This window comes from Chionomys nivalis, chromosome 11, assembly GCF_950005125.1.
Source record: "Chionomys nivalis chromosome 11, mChiNiv1.1, whole genome shotgun sequence".
NCBI lineage: Eukaryota > Metazoa > Chordata > Mammalia > Rodentia > Cricetidae > Chionomys > Chionomys nivalis.
In genome coordinates this window covers 46131040-46145511 of record NC_080096.1, presented here as the reverse complement: position 1 = coordinate 46145511, position 14472 = coordinate 46131040, and the positions used below count along the sequence as shown (strand labels likewise).

Sequence of the window (14472 nt, the reverse complement as noted above, 5' to 3'; positions counted from 1 at the left end):
GAAATTTGTCTTCAACTCTGCTAACTCGGTTCTTAGATGGTGGTGGTGAAGCCGATATGTGCTGTGTGGGGTCTGTACAGAGTCGGTTACTCTCCTGTGGAGAGGCTCTGTGGTGGAGCCTTGCATCTCCATGCTTTGAACACTTGTCGCTTCCTTTGCAACGTATCCTAGTCTGCTTTCCTGTCACTGTGATAATCACCAAGACCAAAAGTGACTTGGGGAAGAAAGGGTCTACTTGGCTGGTACTTCCAGATCAGAATCCATCGTTGATGGAAGTCGGGGCAGAGGGACCTGGGATCAGAAAGCCTGTAAGGAAGTCAGGACGAAGGGACCTGGGAGCAGGAAGCGGGGAGGAATGCTGTTCACTCTTTGGCTAGCTCAGCTAGGTGTTTATATAGCTCAGACCCACCTGCTTAGGGATAGTACTGTCCACAGTGTACTGGACCCTCCCAGTACACTGTAGTAAAGACAGTTATTACAAACTTGGCCACCGGCCAGTTTGACCTAGGCAGTTCTTCAATTGAGGTTCCTCCTTCCCAAGTTGACTCTAGGTTTTGTTAAATTGACAATAAAAACTAACTAGGCTGGGCAGTTGGTGGCGCACACCTTTAATCTTGGTACTTGGGAGGCAGAGGCAGGCGGATCTCTATGTGTTCTGAACCAGCCAGATCTAGTTCCAGGTCAGCCAAGACTACACAGAGAACCTCTGTCTCGAAAAACCAAGCAAACCAGCCACCCCCACCCCAAGCTAGCCAGGACACAGTGGTGAGCATTTATCATTATCACCAGCATTGACGAGGGATTGAGCCAAAGGTTCTGTGCATATTTGGCAAGTACACTACTCTTGAGCTATATCCCAACTCAGTTTTTAAACATCTTTTAAAAATAGTGGTGGGATTGCACTTATATTAGATTATTTTATATTTCATCTTTCTCCCATGCCCGTGAGTTTTAAACGACCCCCAGCCTGGTGCAAGTGGAAGAGCACAAAGGCGTAATTAACGCTCTGCATTTCTGCAGTTTGCAAAGGATTTCTCAGACTGCAAAGTCCGTGTTGCTCTAGTAGCTCCTAGAAATTGTTTAAGTTTTTATACATAAGGACTGGGAGAGATGGTTGTGTCAGATACTAGATAAAATTTCTCCTTTAAGTAAAGCTATCGCGTTTAAGAATTTAAAATTTGGTGTATATGAAGTTATTGTCACAAACCCCTGATAAAATCTGGAGTAGACACTGGGGAGATCCGGGCAGGTAAGTTCAATGCCAGCCTGGTTTACAAAGCAAGTTCTGGGACAGGTAGGGCTGTTACACAGAGAAGCCCTTCTCAAAAAACCAAAACAAAAGTCTGGAGTAGATTTGAACAAAGTAGTCTTTGTTGGAGGTATTGGAGAATAACCAGTAGGAATTGAAGGGAGTCGGGTCCTGAGACAGGGGAATTCCCCCCAATGACAGCCATGTTTCTGTGACTCTTTGCTTGACTTCTTTTTCTGTGCAAACTCTGCAGTCTCACTGGCCTGCGGAGTTACAGAGTAAGCCTTAGGACTGTTGGGTAAGTTGTAAAGTGAGAGGTCCTGGAACAGGGAAGCGCATGGGTAAGAGGACCCATGAGCGCTGCCCGAAGTCATCATGGAAAGGGGGCCCAAACGCACTTGGCTGATCCCTGAACTGTGTGGTGATGATGGCATTATGTTTTACTTGAATGTGCATTGCCATCCATCAGGTAGCGTTAGCAGACTGCTCAAAGAACTGTGGCAACATGTCAGTAGTTTAATATGATAAATTCTAAAAACATTTGGTCAAAGTATATTGTATGAAAACATTTTAATTAAACCTTAGAAGATCTAGGTGTTGAAGGGACTCTGTCTAGACATTAACTGACCACGTGAGCTAACAGTACAGTTTGTAACAGCCATGCCTAATGAGTTTGGACTTTTCACAAGTTCAAGCTAATAAACAAAAACAAATGAGGGGTTTATAGACTCATTGCAGTTGTATTGTTTTATTTCAAATGATCTTCATTTCAACAACAAAAATCAATAGAAATGTAAAGAAATCAGGGAATCTGGCCCATTATGGTGGTTTGAATAGAAATGGTGTCCATAGGCTCATAAATTTAAATGCTTTGTCTTTAGGAAGCACACTACTTGATGGGGATTAGGAGGTGTGGCCTTGTTGGAGGAAGTGTGCCACTGGGGGTGGGCTTTAGGGTTTCCTAAGCTCAAGCCAGGCCCAGTGTCTCCCTCTTCTGCTGTCTGCTGATCCAGAAGTAGAACTCTTTAGCTCCTTTTCCAGCACCATATCCGCCTGCATGTTGCCCTGCTTCCCACCATGACAGTAATGGACTAAGCCACGAAAACTGTAAACCAGCCCCAGGTAAATGTTTTCCTTTATAAGAGTTGCTGTGGTCATGGTGTCTCTTCACAGTAATGTAGCATTGACTAAAACACCCATATAGGAAAAGCAGGTAATACAGAAGAATGCTCATAAAGTATCTTTGATGTTGGACTTAGGAGACAATGGTATAAAACAATCCCGAAGAGCTAAAGCGAATCACACGTAAAGAAAGACCTTAGGCCGTGTGGGAGCCATGTTGCTCCAAACATGGTGTCCACAGAGGAGAGGATAAAACAGTCAGATGGAAATTTTCAGTTTGAAAATTATAATAAAGCAAAGTAAAAACTTCGTTAGGGGACAGTAGTCGATGTCAACAGGGAGAAGAGTGACAAGGATGGCATGCAGGTCACTTGAGATGATCCCAGCCAACAAACGGGAAGGAAAAAGAACCTTAGCTGTGTGGGCAAGGGCATGCTGAAACTTCGGGAAAAATTAGCGTGGCTCAGAAATCCCTAGTTGCTATTGACCAATAGATTCACTCTAGATATATATGCTCAAGAGAATTTGAATGTGTCCACACACCAGTGTATGCACTGGTGTTCATGGCAGATTATCTGCTAACAGCCAAAAGGGAAAAGCCCAGTTGTCCACCAGTTAGCCAGCAGATGAACAGTAGAATATTGTTCAATGAATGGACCTTGAAAGCGTGCAGAGAGAAGTTAGTTACAGAGGCCTTGTTTATGAGGGTTTGTGTGAAATGTCCAGAATAAGTAAATCTGTACAAAAAGTCAGTAGATTAATGTTTGGGGAGTGCAGAGGAAGAACCAGTGAGTGGGGTTGTTGCTGGCACCGTGAGAGGGCGCTCTAGAATCAGACTCAGTTCGTCCAGCTCTGTGCGTAGAGAATACCGGACTCTGGACATACGTTTAGATGTCTATTTGAAGTTGTATGCATGGGAACGGGTGCCTGCAGAAGCCAAAAGGGTGTGTCGGATCTCCCAGAGCTGGAGTTCTGGGCAGGGGGAGCTGTCCAGGGTGGGTGCGGGGAACTGAACTTAGGTGCTCTGAAGAGCAATATGCACTCCTGACTATTGAGCCGTCCTGCCAGCCCGTGGACTCTGGTGTTTTAGAAACAAAGCTTAACTGTACTAAACAGAGATGCATATTTACTATACTAAACAGAGGATGCATATTTACTTAGTATTTTGGAGGTTTTTGAAGCAGACCATGAAAAATGAATGTTAATTTAGAATCTAATGGCATTATCATCTGAAGTATCTTCTTAATTTAGGTATATACAGTTTGAAATTTCAGATTCTAAGGTAAAGATGAACAGGTCTGTCTGCATCAGATGGCTGTTAGAGCCCGTTACAGGAGACTGAGCCAGCTTATTAAATATTTAATACTTTAGTGTAACCTCTAATTATAATCTGACAAACAACAATTAGAATATTCCTTCCTGCTCCCTTGTACTCAAGTAGAAAAAACAGGCCAACACTTATCTGTGACTTTTCAGCATGACATGGTCACTAGTTTCAGTAATATGAAGGATAATTTAGGAATTCCTTCACTGTTTTCAGTGATGTGGGTTTTTCTTTCCGCACTTGGCTTGCTGGCAAGAGTCCTCTGCACTGCGAGCTGTAGTCTTGGGTTTCCCTAGCTACAGGGATCTTTGCTGCCGTGAAGCTGGCTGCCCAGCCTAGGGAATCAGCCACAGAATGTATGATGAGTTGGGGTGGCACAAACCCAAGAATAAACAAAGGCTTGGAAGAGGCTGGGTCTCTCCGTAGAAGCATAACGCTGCCACCTAGTGGCCAAATCGTGCGAGGGCACATCACACAGTGCCCTTGACAACACCACCATCTGCAGACCCATATAGACCTTTCAGAGACAACTCATTCATTTGTACAATTAAATGAACTTAAGGTGCATAACTTATAGCTTGTGGCCACCAAGACTTGTCCAGTGATTTTAAAAATGTGGCACAATGACTTTTGGCAGGTGAACTTTGGGGCAAAGATGAGAAGTTTATAGACAGTGTGTCACACGGATGCCTGCATGTCATACAAAGTTCCCAAAGTAGGACTAGCAAATGCAGAGATGTGCGAGGCAAACATGCTTGCCATGTTAAAGGAACGAGAGAGAGAGAGAGGGAAAGTGCCCAGGCAGGAGAGGCCTGAGCAACATGGAAAATGAAGTCACAGTGGGTGGGGACAGGACAGACAGGTTAGGACCTTACTAGAGCTGTATTCTGAGCTGCGACTGCAAAACATAGCAAGGTCAGCGAGGAGGCCGTGCGGTGCAGTGCAAATAGAAACGATGCTGGATGGCTCCCGGAGCACAGTGGCTGACTGGGAGCAAAGCCGTTTGGGGAGGTTGAGGAAACGGGATGCTGAGGGTTGTCTGGATGGCCCAAGCTTTGCGACCTGGAAAACTAGAACTGTCACTGGCTGAGATGGGTAGGACTGTGGGTGGAATGGCTCCAGAGGCCTGGGAGGAGGGTTGGTTTGCATGAATGGTCCGGGATAATATTGCTACTGGTTGGTCATCACGCAAGTCTGGTCGTGGTGGGAAGACACTGGGGGAAGTGCCAGATTGGTGTTGTTACAAATGTGTGGTTCGTTGAGATCAACAAGGAGTTGAGGGGAAAGGAAGAGCCCAGCCGTCATCACTCTAAACTGCTCATTGTCTTGGTGAAGTAGATGAACCATCTAAGAGTGAAGATGCTGGGTTCCTCCGTGGGAGGTCGGGGGGATGGCGAGTAATTCCACCCAGGACTACCCAAGCCCTAGGGGACCTCTGTGAAGTCATAACCACAGTGCTCTGAAAGTCTCGGCATTGTAATTACAAAGATCAGAGTCCTGGGAAGCAACATGAGAGAACAAGAGGGGAGGGCCGTGCTGAAGGTGAGTATCTTCTTGAAAGTATCCACACTGATGGGCAGTGATTCTTTGGAGAAGGTGAGACTGGGTGCTTAAAGCGTCGCGGGGCATCTTGATATGGAGTATACATCCTAGTGTAATTTCACCAAAGTAGCAGGTTGTACGTGTGCGTGTATGTGTGTGCACACGCGTGTGTGTGTGTGTGGGGGCCTACTTGTCTTCATATATACCAAATGGATGCAGGAGCCTTGGAGGCCAGAAGAGGGTGTCCGATCCCTTGGAACTGGTCTCAGATGGTTTGTGTGCTCACTAGTGTGGTTCTGGGAGCTGAACCTTGTCCTCTGCAACAGCAGTAAATGCCCTTACCATGGAACCATCTTTCAAGCCCACAATGGTTTGGTTTGTTGACACAAGATCTTACCAGACATCCTCCTGCCTCTGCCTCCTGAGTGCTGGGATTGAAGGTATCAACAGCACACCAGTCGGTAGCAGATTACATCATCAATTCTCTGCTGCCCTGGGATGTTGTGCTAACCCTACATGAGCTAATGTGTAGAAAGTGCCTGGGTGTGCTACGTCTTCAGGGTGAGCTACTGGCTCCCAAGGCTGCAGCTTGTGCAGCATCAAGGGACCAGACTGAGCTGTTTCAAGTGCATTTGACATTTTTTTTTTTAAGATGTCATGAGTCTTGATGGCAAGTGTCTTTTCCCATTGGGCCATCCAGAGTCTGCTCGGGCAGAGTGAAATGTAGGTAAAGCCCAGGGCCCAGGTCCTCGGAGTGAAGGGTGTGGTGAACGAATGGAGGCATGAATGCTGGGGCCAGACAATAGAAAGTTGCTTCATACACTTTCCCTCTTTGTGGCTATTTTTTTATTTTTCTTACTCATTTTTAGTTGAGTTTTTCCCAGAATACTGAGCTTTGCTTCAAAAACCTCAGCTGTTATTCCCCATTTCAGCAATCCTTACAAAGCTAGCCATCTTTGATGTACTGTACAGAATGATCCTTCTCACACTGCTAGAGGTCACTTCCCATTCTTACCAGTGTTGTTCTGTGCAGCTCCGACATTCGTGCTCATCTCTTTGATCTCTGTTGATTCTCCGGATGATACAGAACCATCTGAATAAGAACACCCAGTGTCTAGCTGGTTTGAGAGAGTAAGATGATCTGGAAGAGGGGATACTTGAGGCCCTTGTTTTCTGGAAAGGATGACACATGGGATACCATGCAGCGTGGAGGGAGGGAAGAGCAGCAGAGTTCTGCCCACTGTGAGAGAGTGTCTTGTCCCGTATCTTTAGGGAAATCTTATAAAATGGGTTGATGGTTTGGAGAAGGAAAGAGAAGTTAATTCTACCTGAAGGGTTAACTGTGTTAGTGGCTAAGGTCCAGCAAGCATCTTTGGACAAAGGTATTGGAAGATGCTGAGGCTCAATGGGAGACAGCCAGGGAAGAGCTGCATGCATTGTCAGCTGCCAACATGTGTAGACCAGTCTGGTTTCACCTGTGTTCCTTCCTGCCACACACACCCCATAACTTCCATGCAAATCAGCATTTGACTCTGTGAATACTCCCTTAGACCGAGGTTGTACCAACAGAGGGAGGGTGGGTTTTCAGTATTCTGTCATTGAGGATCAAACCCAAGGCAACTGCTGTGCCACTGAGCAGCTCGTGAGCTCTCGCACCTCTTCTTGACAGAATGATAGAGGAATAGAGCTGGTCTCTGTGAAGCAGCCTCTCTTCTAAGGTTTTAAGAATGGCAGCTGATTCCAAGACACAGCATGTGAGAAGTCTCCAGAGTTAAGAGAGCTGCCCACTTCCTCATCGGCTGTTCTCACGCTGTGTACCTGCCTCAGCAAGCATCTCACACTTTATGTGTAGGGAAAGGTCACAGGCTATGCTATAAAATCTCACTGTACCGATTACGACGCCTATGATGGGAAACATTAGGACCTTTCTGGACCAGAGTCTCTGGAAGGGATCTTGAAAATCTGATTACTTGGGGCACCAAAGTTTTGAGATCTCATTACTCTCATTTTCCCTGACATCACTCAGTTCTTCTTCCCAGTTGCTAGGCAGACTCGCGGATTCCTCACACAGGTCAATTTTTGACCTCCATCAAGAACCCTGACACTTGATGTTGCTCTTCAGACTCAGGTGTGAGCAGGGCCAGTTTCCTTCTCCCACGTCCCCTGACCGAGGTGAGGACTCAGGTCTGCTTGTAGTTTGTAAAGGCCCTAGATGTGGCAGATTGTGGTGCCAGGATGGAACACGGTCTCTTGCATGTTAGGTTTCTGCTCTTCAACTGAACCATACCCCCCAGCTCTCTGCAGGTGATTTCTATAAAGATTTGAAAGTCTGATTTCCTATATCAAAGGTGTTTTTGTATTTCTTGAGTTTTGGTATTCTGTATAATATAATTCTATAGTGACGCCAACTCAGAATAATTTCCTTACAGACATTCTTACTTTCTCATAGGTATCTTCTTTGAGAAATGAGAAGCGAGGCTCCTCCTATCTCATCTCTGTCCCAGAAGGGGGTCCAGTAGAACTCGCTGGCCAGCACCCTCAGGACACAGGAGTGAGCTACACAGAAACCTACTTGAAAAAGAAGCGTGTGTACTGAGCTCCGTGTCTCCTGCCCACTGCTGCGGTCCTCTGCAGTGTCTGCTGCTCATCGCTGCCTTAACTTCATTCACACTAGCCATATCCTTTCGATACGGGTTTCTGACTTCCCAGAATGAACTGTCATGCAGCAGGCAGATCAGCCAAATACGCAACTAGCAATAAGAACCGTCACTGGTCGGAGGGCATTTCCACTAGCATTAGATGTGTCTAATCCCCGTGACAGCAGCTCAGCTCACTGGAGAGTCAGCATTCCAACAGTCCTTGTTTTGGGCCTGGGAACAATTTTGACATCATAAAGTCTGAAGCAATAAATGGGAAACAGTGTTTTGTTTCCTTAGCCTTAGAATGAATTTCTTAAAAGCCAATGTGCATTTACCTTTCTTTCCCTAAGAACAATCTCATCCACAGTCTTGAAGGACCTTTCCTCAAACTGCAAGGGTGCTGGTACGGCCAGACAGATGCTTGTCATGCAAACCCCATTAGCTCGACACCAGTCACAAAATACCAACCCAGTGGCAGAGTGACGTCACTTCAGATGCTTGACTTCCAAGGTGTCATTTACCACTTAGACCTTTTGTGGAAAACAAAGTACTACAAGGTTAGTGAAGACACACCAGGGCCAGGTGTAGTCCATGCTGCCCATGAATCAGTGATTGCATTTCAAAATGCCTGGGGTAGAGAAACAAGAAACTGCAATGTTAATGTCCCCACGACTTTATTTGGAACACAGTGAAGCTCACTCATTTACACACTGTGTACTTTTGTATCACAGCGGGAACTGAGTAGCCGCCTGAAAAGCCTGGGACATTACTCTCCTATCCTGCATACATAGGTTTGCGGCTTGTCTCCCTATTGCTTTTATCTAATGGTCACATGGCAAGGAGCCAAGGTTTGTGTGCCATTTCATAGCATACAGGAGTGAAGACAAGGCTGAGACTCGGCAACACAGTTCCCACTGACGTTTCTAAGGGGCTCTGTGGGACAATTCTGAGCTGATAAAGCTCTACCTCACTGGTTTATTATTCATTCTCTGGTAGTGAAGCTGAAAGATACATCTATTTAATCCAGGTTACTTCAGAAAGTGTTTGTCTTTATTAATGTGACTTTAGATCTCACCATTTTCTGAAGATCTTGGTATAAATTAGAAACCTCTTTCCATCTAGAAGTTTGTTCATTAAGAGACTACAGCTTTTGGGATCTCTATATATATCTACTATATAGGATCAGATCATTAAAATATTTTACTTGGGATTTATCATTTTTGACTATGCTATAGGTCTCCAGCATTAATAAGTCTAAAACTGGTACATGTTATATGCTTTATAAAAATTTTACTTGGTCTAATTTATTGCATATACCAGCTTTCATTGAAAAATGACAGCTAAGAAGTTAAGACAATCCTAAGCAGACTACCTATGGCTGCCCAGGAAGAGGCACACAGCAGACTAATGGCTTCTCCAAGACTGCACAGCCCCTCCCTTTTGCTGCCGCATTTAGTCTCTTCAACACTTACAGGTTTACTTCGTGCAAACAGTACAGGAAGGATAGCAGCTGCTTACAGTGGAGCTGTAAGGTGAGGAAACAACTGAGAACTGAAAGATGCTCTGCATCACAGCACATGTGGGTCTGCCCATTATCCCTGACTGAAGAGATGTGCAACCCAAATGATGTTAGTACAAGGTCATTACAACCAACCCTCAAAGTCTATGCTGTTATTTTTCTATGTTAAGCTAATGGTTTGAAATGCTTTCAAAATGCAGACTTAAAATTAAAAGGCATATGCATGTGAAGTCTTTAGTATGTTTATTTGTATAAAGAGTAAACAAAGTGCATAGAGAGCAGGCCACAGGTTTGACATGTACAGCAACTAAACAAATTTAAATAGCAACTGTACTGTTGCTTCTAAAGAGATCTTGAATCTTTTCAGGGGGGGGGTTTCAAAAGGTGAAAAAATATCAAACAAGTATTAAACAGCATTAATAAGTTTGCCAGACTCTTGGTCATGAAGAACTTCATGGTTTCACATTGAATCAGAAACTGAACATTATTGATTACCTACCTATCTCCAAGCAAACTGAGAACTGCCTAGTGAATTCTGAACTCCAGTCTGTTGTTCCCTAGGCTGAGTCTTCTCTTGGTAGTTTTGCAGTATGGGGTGATGGTCAAGAACAGTGATTAGCCTTTGTAGATGATATTGTCTTCTGTTTGTGGTACTGTGATAGCTTGCCGGCAGGGATAGTTATGAAGGGGTATGCACTGACATTTCTTAAAGGCAGTTGTCATAGCATCTGGGTCAGAGGAAAGCAGGCTGTGCAGAAGAGCACAGGCCTAGTTGAAGAATAACATGCAGAGTGTCTATGCCAGGTTCTCCCCACAATGGGTACCAGTGCTTAGCCAAGAGAACAGCAGCTGGGCCACTGCACAGACAGCTTGAAATTGCAGTCCTACTGGAGAGCAGGAATAGACTCTAAGTGGTACTTACTCAATTGGATATCACTGTGTAGATACTGAGATTTCAGGGCAAGGGAAAATTTCAGCCAAGTCCACCAGTTTTTATCTAAGATCAATATGCCAGCAAAACAGCGCCAAAAGTCCTTTCCTATGCAACTGATCATCTAATCTTTCCAAAAGGAGTGCTTAGGCACATTCTAGTTTGGTTGTCACTACTTTTCACTAAATTTAAGCTGTGACATATATGCATGTACTCAGATATTTGTTGAGTGGCTTTCTCGGCAGAATATAAACTTTTTCATTTTAAAGTTTTTTAATGGCTTGGGAGAGAAGGACTTGATAAATGGGAATTTAAATGTTACTCATGCTTCTTATTTTAAAAGTGCTTCAAATCCTTCGATCAGGCTCTGAAAGGTTGTCCGATTAGATGGCTGGAATTCCCAGCATTTTCTCATAAGCTGATAAACCTATGAAAAATAAAAGCAAGAGCAGTACAGATAATGTCAGATTTGTGAGATTTACAAAAAGAGATGCTGGAGAGATGGCTCAGTGGAAGAAGTACTTGCCCCACAAGTATGTAACGAAAGTTCAGAGCCACGACACACATTTAGAAAGCAGAATCAGGAGGGCTAGCTTCAAGGAGACCCTGCCTCAGTAAACAAAAACCAGAGCAGTCAAGAGGACACAGCATCAGTCTCTAGCATCTATATGCACCCACATATTTGAAAACATGTATACCTGTGTGCATACCACACAAAGACCCCCCAGAATTATTGAAAGTAAGGAAAGGCGGTTTCAAACTTAATATGACTACAGAATGGAATATTTGGATAATTTAAAACACAGAAAATGATAAACTATATAACCCTTTCACCACCATAGCACCTCACTCTGACCATCTAGAGAGCCTAGGCCTGAAAGGCTCAATCCAGTTTAGAATATAGGAAACTTAAATGCTAGTGAGATGTGTTTACACAAGTAAGGAGGTGGACGGAGGGGACAGCTCCATGAGGGGAGCCTTGCTTGAGCATCACTATTGCCTACCCCAAGAGATTTCTCTAATATCTTATGTGGATGATGGAAACAGTCCTCTGAAAGAGCAGCAAGTACTCATAACCAAGAGCCAACTCCCCAGTGCAGGTTATGAGTCTTCTATCCTCTCCCCTCCCCCATTCCTGCTGGCTAAGTCAAGCTGTAAAAACATTACAAGGCAAGTTTCTTTCCCATGAAAGGGACACAGGTACCTCGTCGGGACAGTTGGGTGGACATGGCAGGCGCTTCCCTTCCTTCAGAGTATTCACAAGCCGTGTTACTGTCATTTGACCGTGAGTTGGGCCTATCATTTTCAGGAACAACTATGTAAAATAAAACCAAACAAAATAAGGTGAAGATCCCAGCCTAACTAGAAATTAAAGCCACAAAGCTTCTCTCCTCAAAAACTTCAAAGAATGAAAATCTAAAATCCTCATTTGCTCTTGAGGATCAGTCTATGACTGACAGTCACAGCTACAGTTAAGTGAAAACAAGGCTCTACCCACTATTCAAAGCATTCATTCTCTCCAGGTGGCCCTCACCCTAAAGATCTGGATCATCTTGAGATTCTGGACTTGCGAAGGTAAACTCTTCCTGACCGTGACAAGCCAGGCTAAAAAGAACATGACCATAATAACCCTCTTTGTGTGGCACACTGATGGACTCCATTTTAGAGCAAAACTTAGAAGAACAGGTGCCTTTTCCATTGGGTGCTGGCCTCGGGTGAGGTGGCAGTTGGCACTTACGGCCATGGGACTGAAGTCCGAGTCGCAGTAAGTCAGCAGCTCGTGCAGTGTCACTCCAAAGGACCAGACGTCAGAGGCGATGTAAAATTTACACTGGATTAAACATTCCGGAGCGTACCTGAAAGGGATGCAGGAAATAAACCTTTATTTCCTCCCAAAAAATGACAGAATACCTCAGGAAAGCCATTTCTCTGGTTTGTCGAATTCAGACTACACATGCATCTGAGAGAATGGAGTACCAGTCCCTCCTGCTGCCACAGTGCACATCTGACACAGAGCGGCAACCTAGAGGCTCACAGCTGTCCTCAGATGGAGACAATCTGGGGGGGAAACAGGCCTTTAAAGATTAGCCCCAGGTTACAGCCCCGCAAGCTCAGAGCTAGCATCCTCCCAGCGTCACTACTGGTGAATGATGCCCTGGTGTCAAAGCATCCCAGAACTAGTTTCTTGAATACTCCAAATTCACTTGCCACTGTCCCAACCACTACTCCCCAGGCGTGTGGCTCCTACATGGGCTGGTGAAGCAGCTAACCCAGGTTCCTGTGTTCCTTTTTTTTCCCTTTCATGGTGACCTTCAGCACAAACTCTTCAAGTCTCTGGTGGCTTTTACTGATGAATTCCTGGCTCCCAAACACAGGTTCCTCAACTCTGACTCTGTAGCCACCCACTACAAACCTTTCCAATGACCCTGTTTCAGTTCTGATTCCTACCAGCCACACAGCACAGGCCTCCTTCTACCCAACCTGTTTGAATCTTCCAACTTTTCCCTAAATATGCATGGTTTTCAAAAAACATGCCTGAAGGCTGTGCCATTACTCCACAAAGTTGGCCACCACACCCATAACTCAGACATCACTGACTGGGTCACCATATCTCCAGCATTTGGCACAAACAAGGGTCTTAAAACACTTGGTTTTCAAACGAGAAAAGTATATGGATAGGCCTTGCAGGTTGAGAGGGCTATGTGTCTGATAGAGACACCAGAATGAGTTGTAGAGCATGGGCAGCTAGTGTTCCGGGCTGAGATATGGTAGATGTGTGGTTCCTAAAATCTAGCCAAGTCTCCCTTCTCCAGGATCTCCTTGACTTTGGCCTGCGTATCTTGTGGCCCTGTGACCCCACCAGGCCTTCTACATGGATGCACTATCAAAGAGTCTGCCTCCTCTACCTGCTCACAGTTATGAGCACTGTGGTGGGTGCTGCTGCACACGTGAAGCTACAGAGAAGCTGGTGATGGCCAAAACTCTCCCACTCTTTGCAAAGTTGGTGCTATCAAACTTCAGCTTTCAGCAGAGCAGCTGGTGGACACCCAGGCATGGCTAGACAGAGCCCTTCAACAGTGGTTATAACCTATGAGGCAGTTAAGATGATTCACATACCAAAACACTGGGCTGTCGCGGTCATCCTTGACTGTGTAGTATTCCTTATCGGTTTCAATTGCTTTAGTTAAACCAAAGTCTCCAATCTTCACTTGGTGTTCACTCTCTACAAGGACATTTCTTGCTGCTAAGTCCCGGTGAACGTACTGTCGAGAACCCAGATAGTCCATCCCCTAAGAGAGAAGCGTGGGTCAGGCTCATTGCAAAAGTCACTTCAGATTGTGTTTCCTATATTCTACTTCACAATGAGAAAGAAAGTCATTTTGTTCCCACATCACTAACAATTTTTGTTGTTCTAAGATTAAATGATTCAAAAATAAAAAGTCCAAACTGAAGCTGTTGGACCAAACAAACCCACTTGCTTGTGTAGTGGAGGCTTATATTTCATGTGAATGGTGTAGAATAAAAAACTCAGTCTAATTATTACAGTCTCCCACTGAGGTATAATTACTAACCAATTACACAGTATATTTTGTATATGTCTGTTTTGTTTTTTGTAAACATGCTGCCTTTCTGTTTGTGTGTTTTTACCTTACAGATCTGGATGGCATAGTTTAGTTGCTGTTTGAGGTTAATTTTGTTCTTATTCTTTGGCAGATATTCCTTTAGGCTTCCCGAAGGCAGAAACTCCATGATGAGCTTGATACCATTCCCCCCTGTTCAGGAGAAACTGGCATCAGGATGAGGTTGAAAACAGGGAGCTCTGTGGAGAGGGCCTGGAGGGGTTTCAGCCTAGCCTCTGAAGCATGGGGAAGAGTCTACCCACTGGCACATAGTCACTTCCACCGTGACAAGGAGTCACATCCCCAGGTCCTGCCGCAAGCACAAACCTTAGCAGGATAATGCAGCCCTAGTGCTCTGTGCACCACTAGGCAAATGATCAGTTTAAAATTAGAGTTCATACGCTTTCACTACCAGCTTAAAGCACACACATGAATAATGCACTGCCTTGCAAACAAGGCACAAGTATTAGTGAATACTCCTATTAAATATTACTTGTTGCCTTGGCTTAGGTAAAGACAAAGCAAA

The 14472-nt window shown here is 44.8% G+C and overlaps 2 protein-coding genes across 4 annotated transcripts in view; one reads left to right on the top strand and one right to left on the bottom strand.

The window, feature by feature from the left end:
* Raver2 (ribonucleoprotein, PTB binding 2) overlaps window positions 1–9622 on the top strand; it is a 73648-nt gene extending 64026 nt beyond the window's left edge. For both annotated transcript variants that reach the window (XM_057785219.1, XM_057785218.1), the window contains exon 12: window positions 7687–9622. In XM_057785219.1, the coding sequence (XP_057641202.1) occupies window positions 7687–7833 (147 nt within the window). In that variant the 3' untranslated portion in view covers window positions 7834–9622. The remainder of the gene's footprint in view (window positions 1–7686) is intronic.
* Window positions 9622–14472, bottom strand: part of Jak1 (Janus kinase 1) — a 118155-nt gene continuing 113304 nt past the window's right edge. For both annotated transcript variants that reach the window (XM_057785217.1, XM_057785216.1), the window contains 5 exons: window positions 13975–14099; window positions 13444–13616; window positions 12065–12182; window positions 11531–11641; window positions 9622–10753 (listed from right to left, as the gene is read on the bottom strand). In XM_057785217.1, the coding sequence (XP_057641200.1) occupies window positions 10658–10753; window positions 11531–11641; window positions 12065–12182; window positions 13444–13616; window positions 13975–14099 (623 nt within the window). In that variant the 3' untranslated portion in view covers window positions 9622–10657. The remainder of the gene's footprint in view (window positions 10754–11530; window positions 11642–12064; window positions 12183–13443; window positions 13617–13974; window positions 14100–14472) is intronic.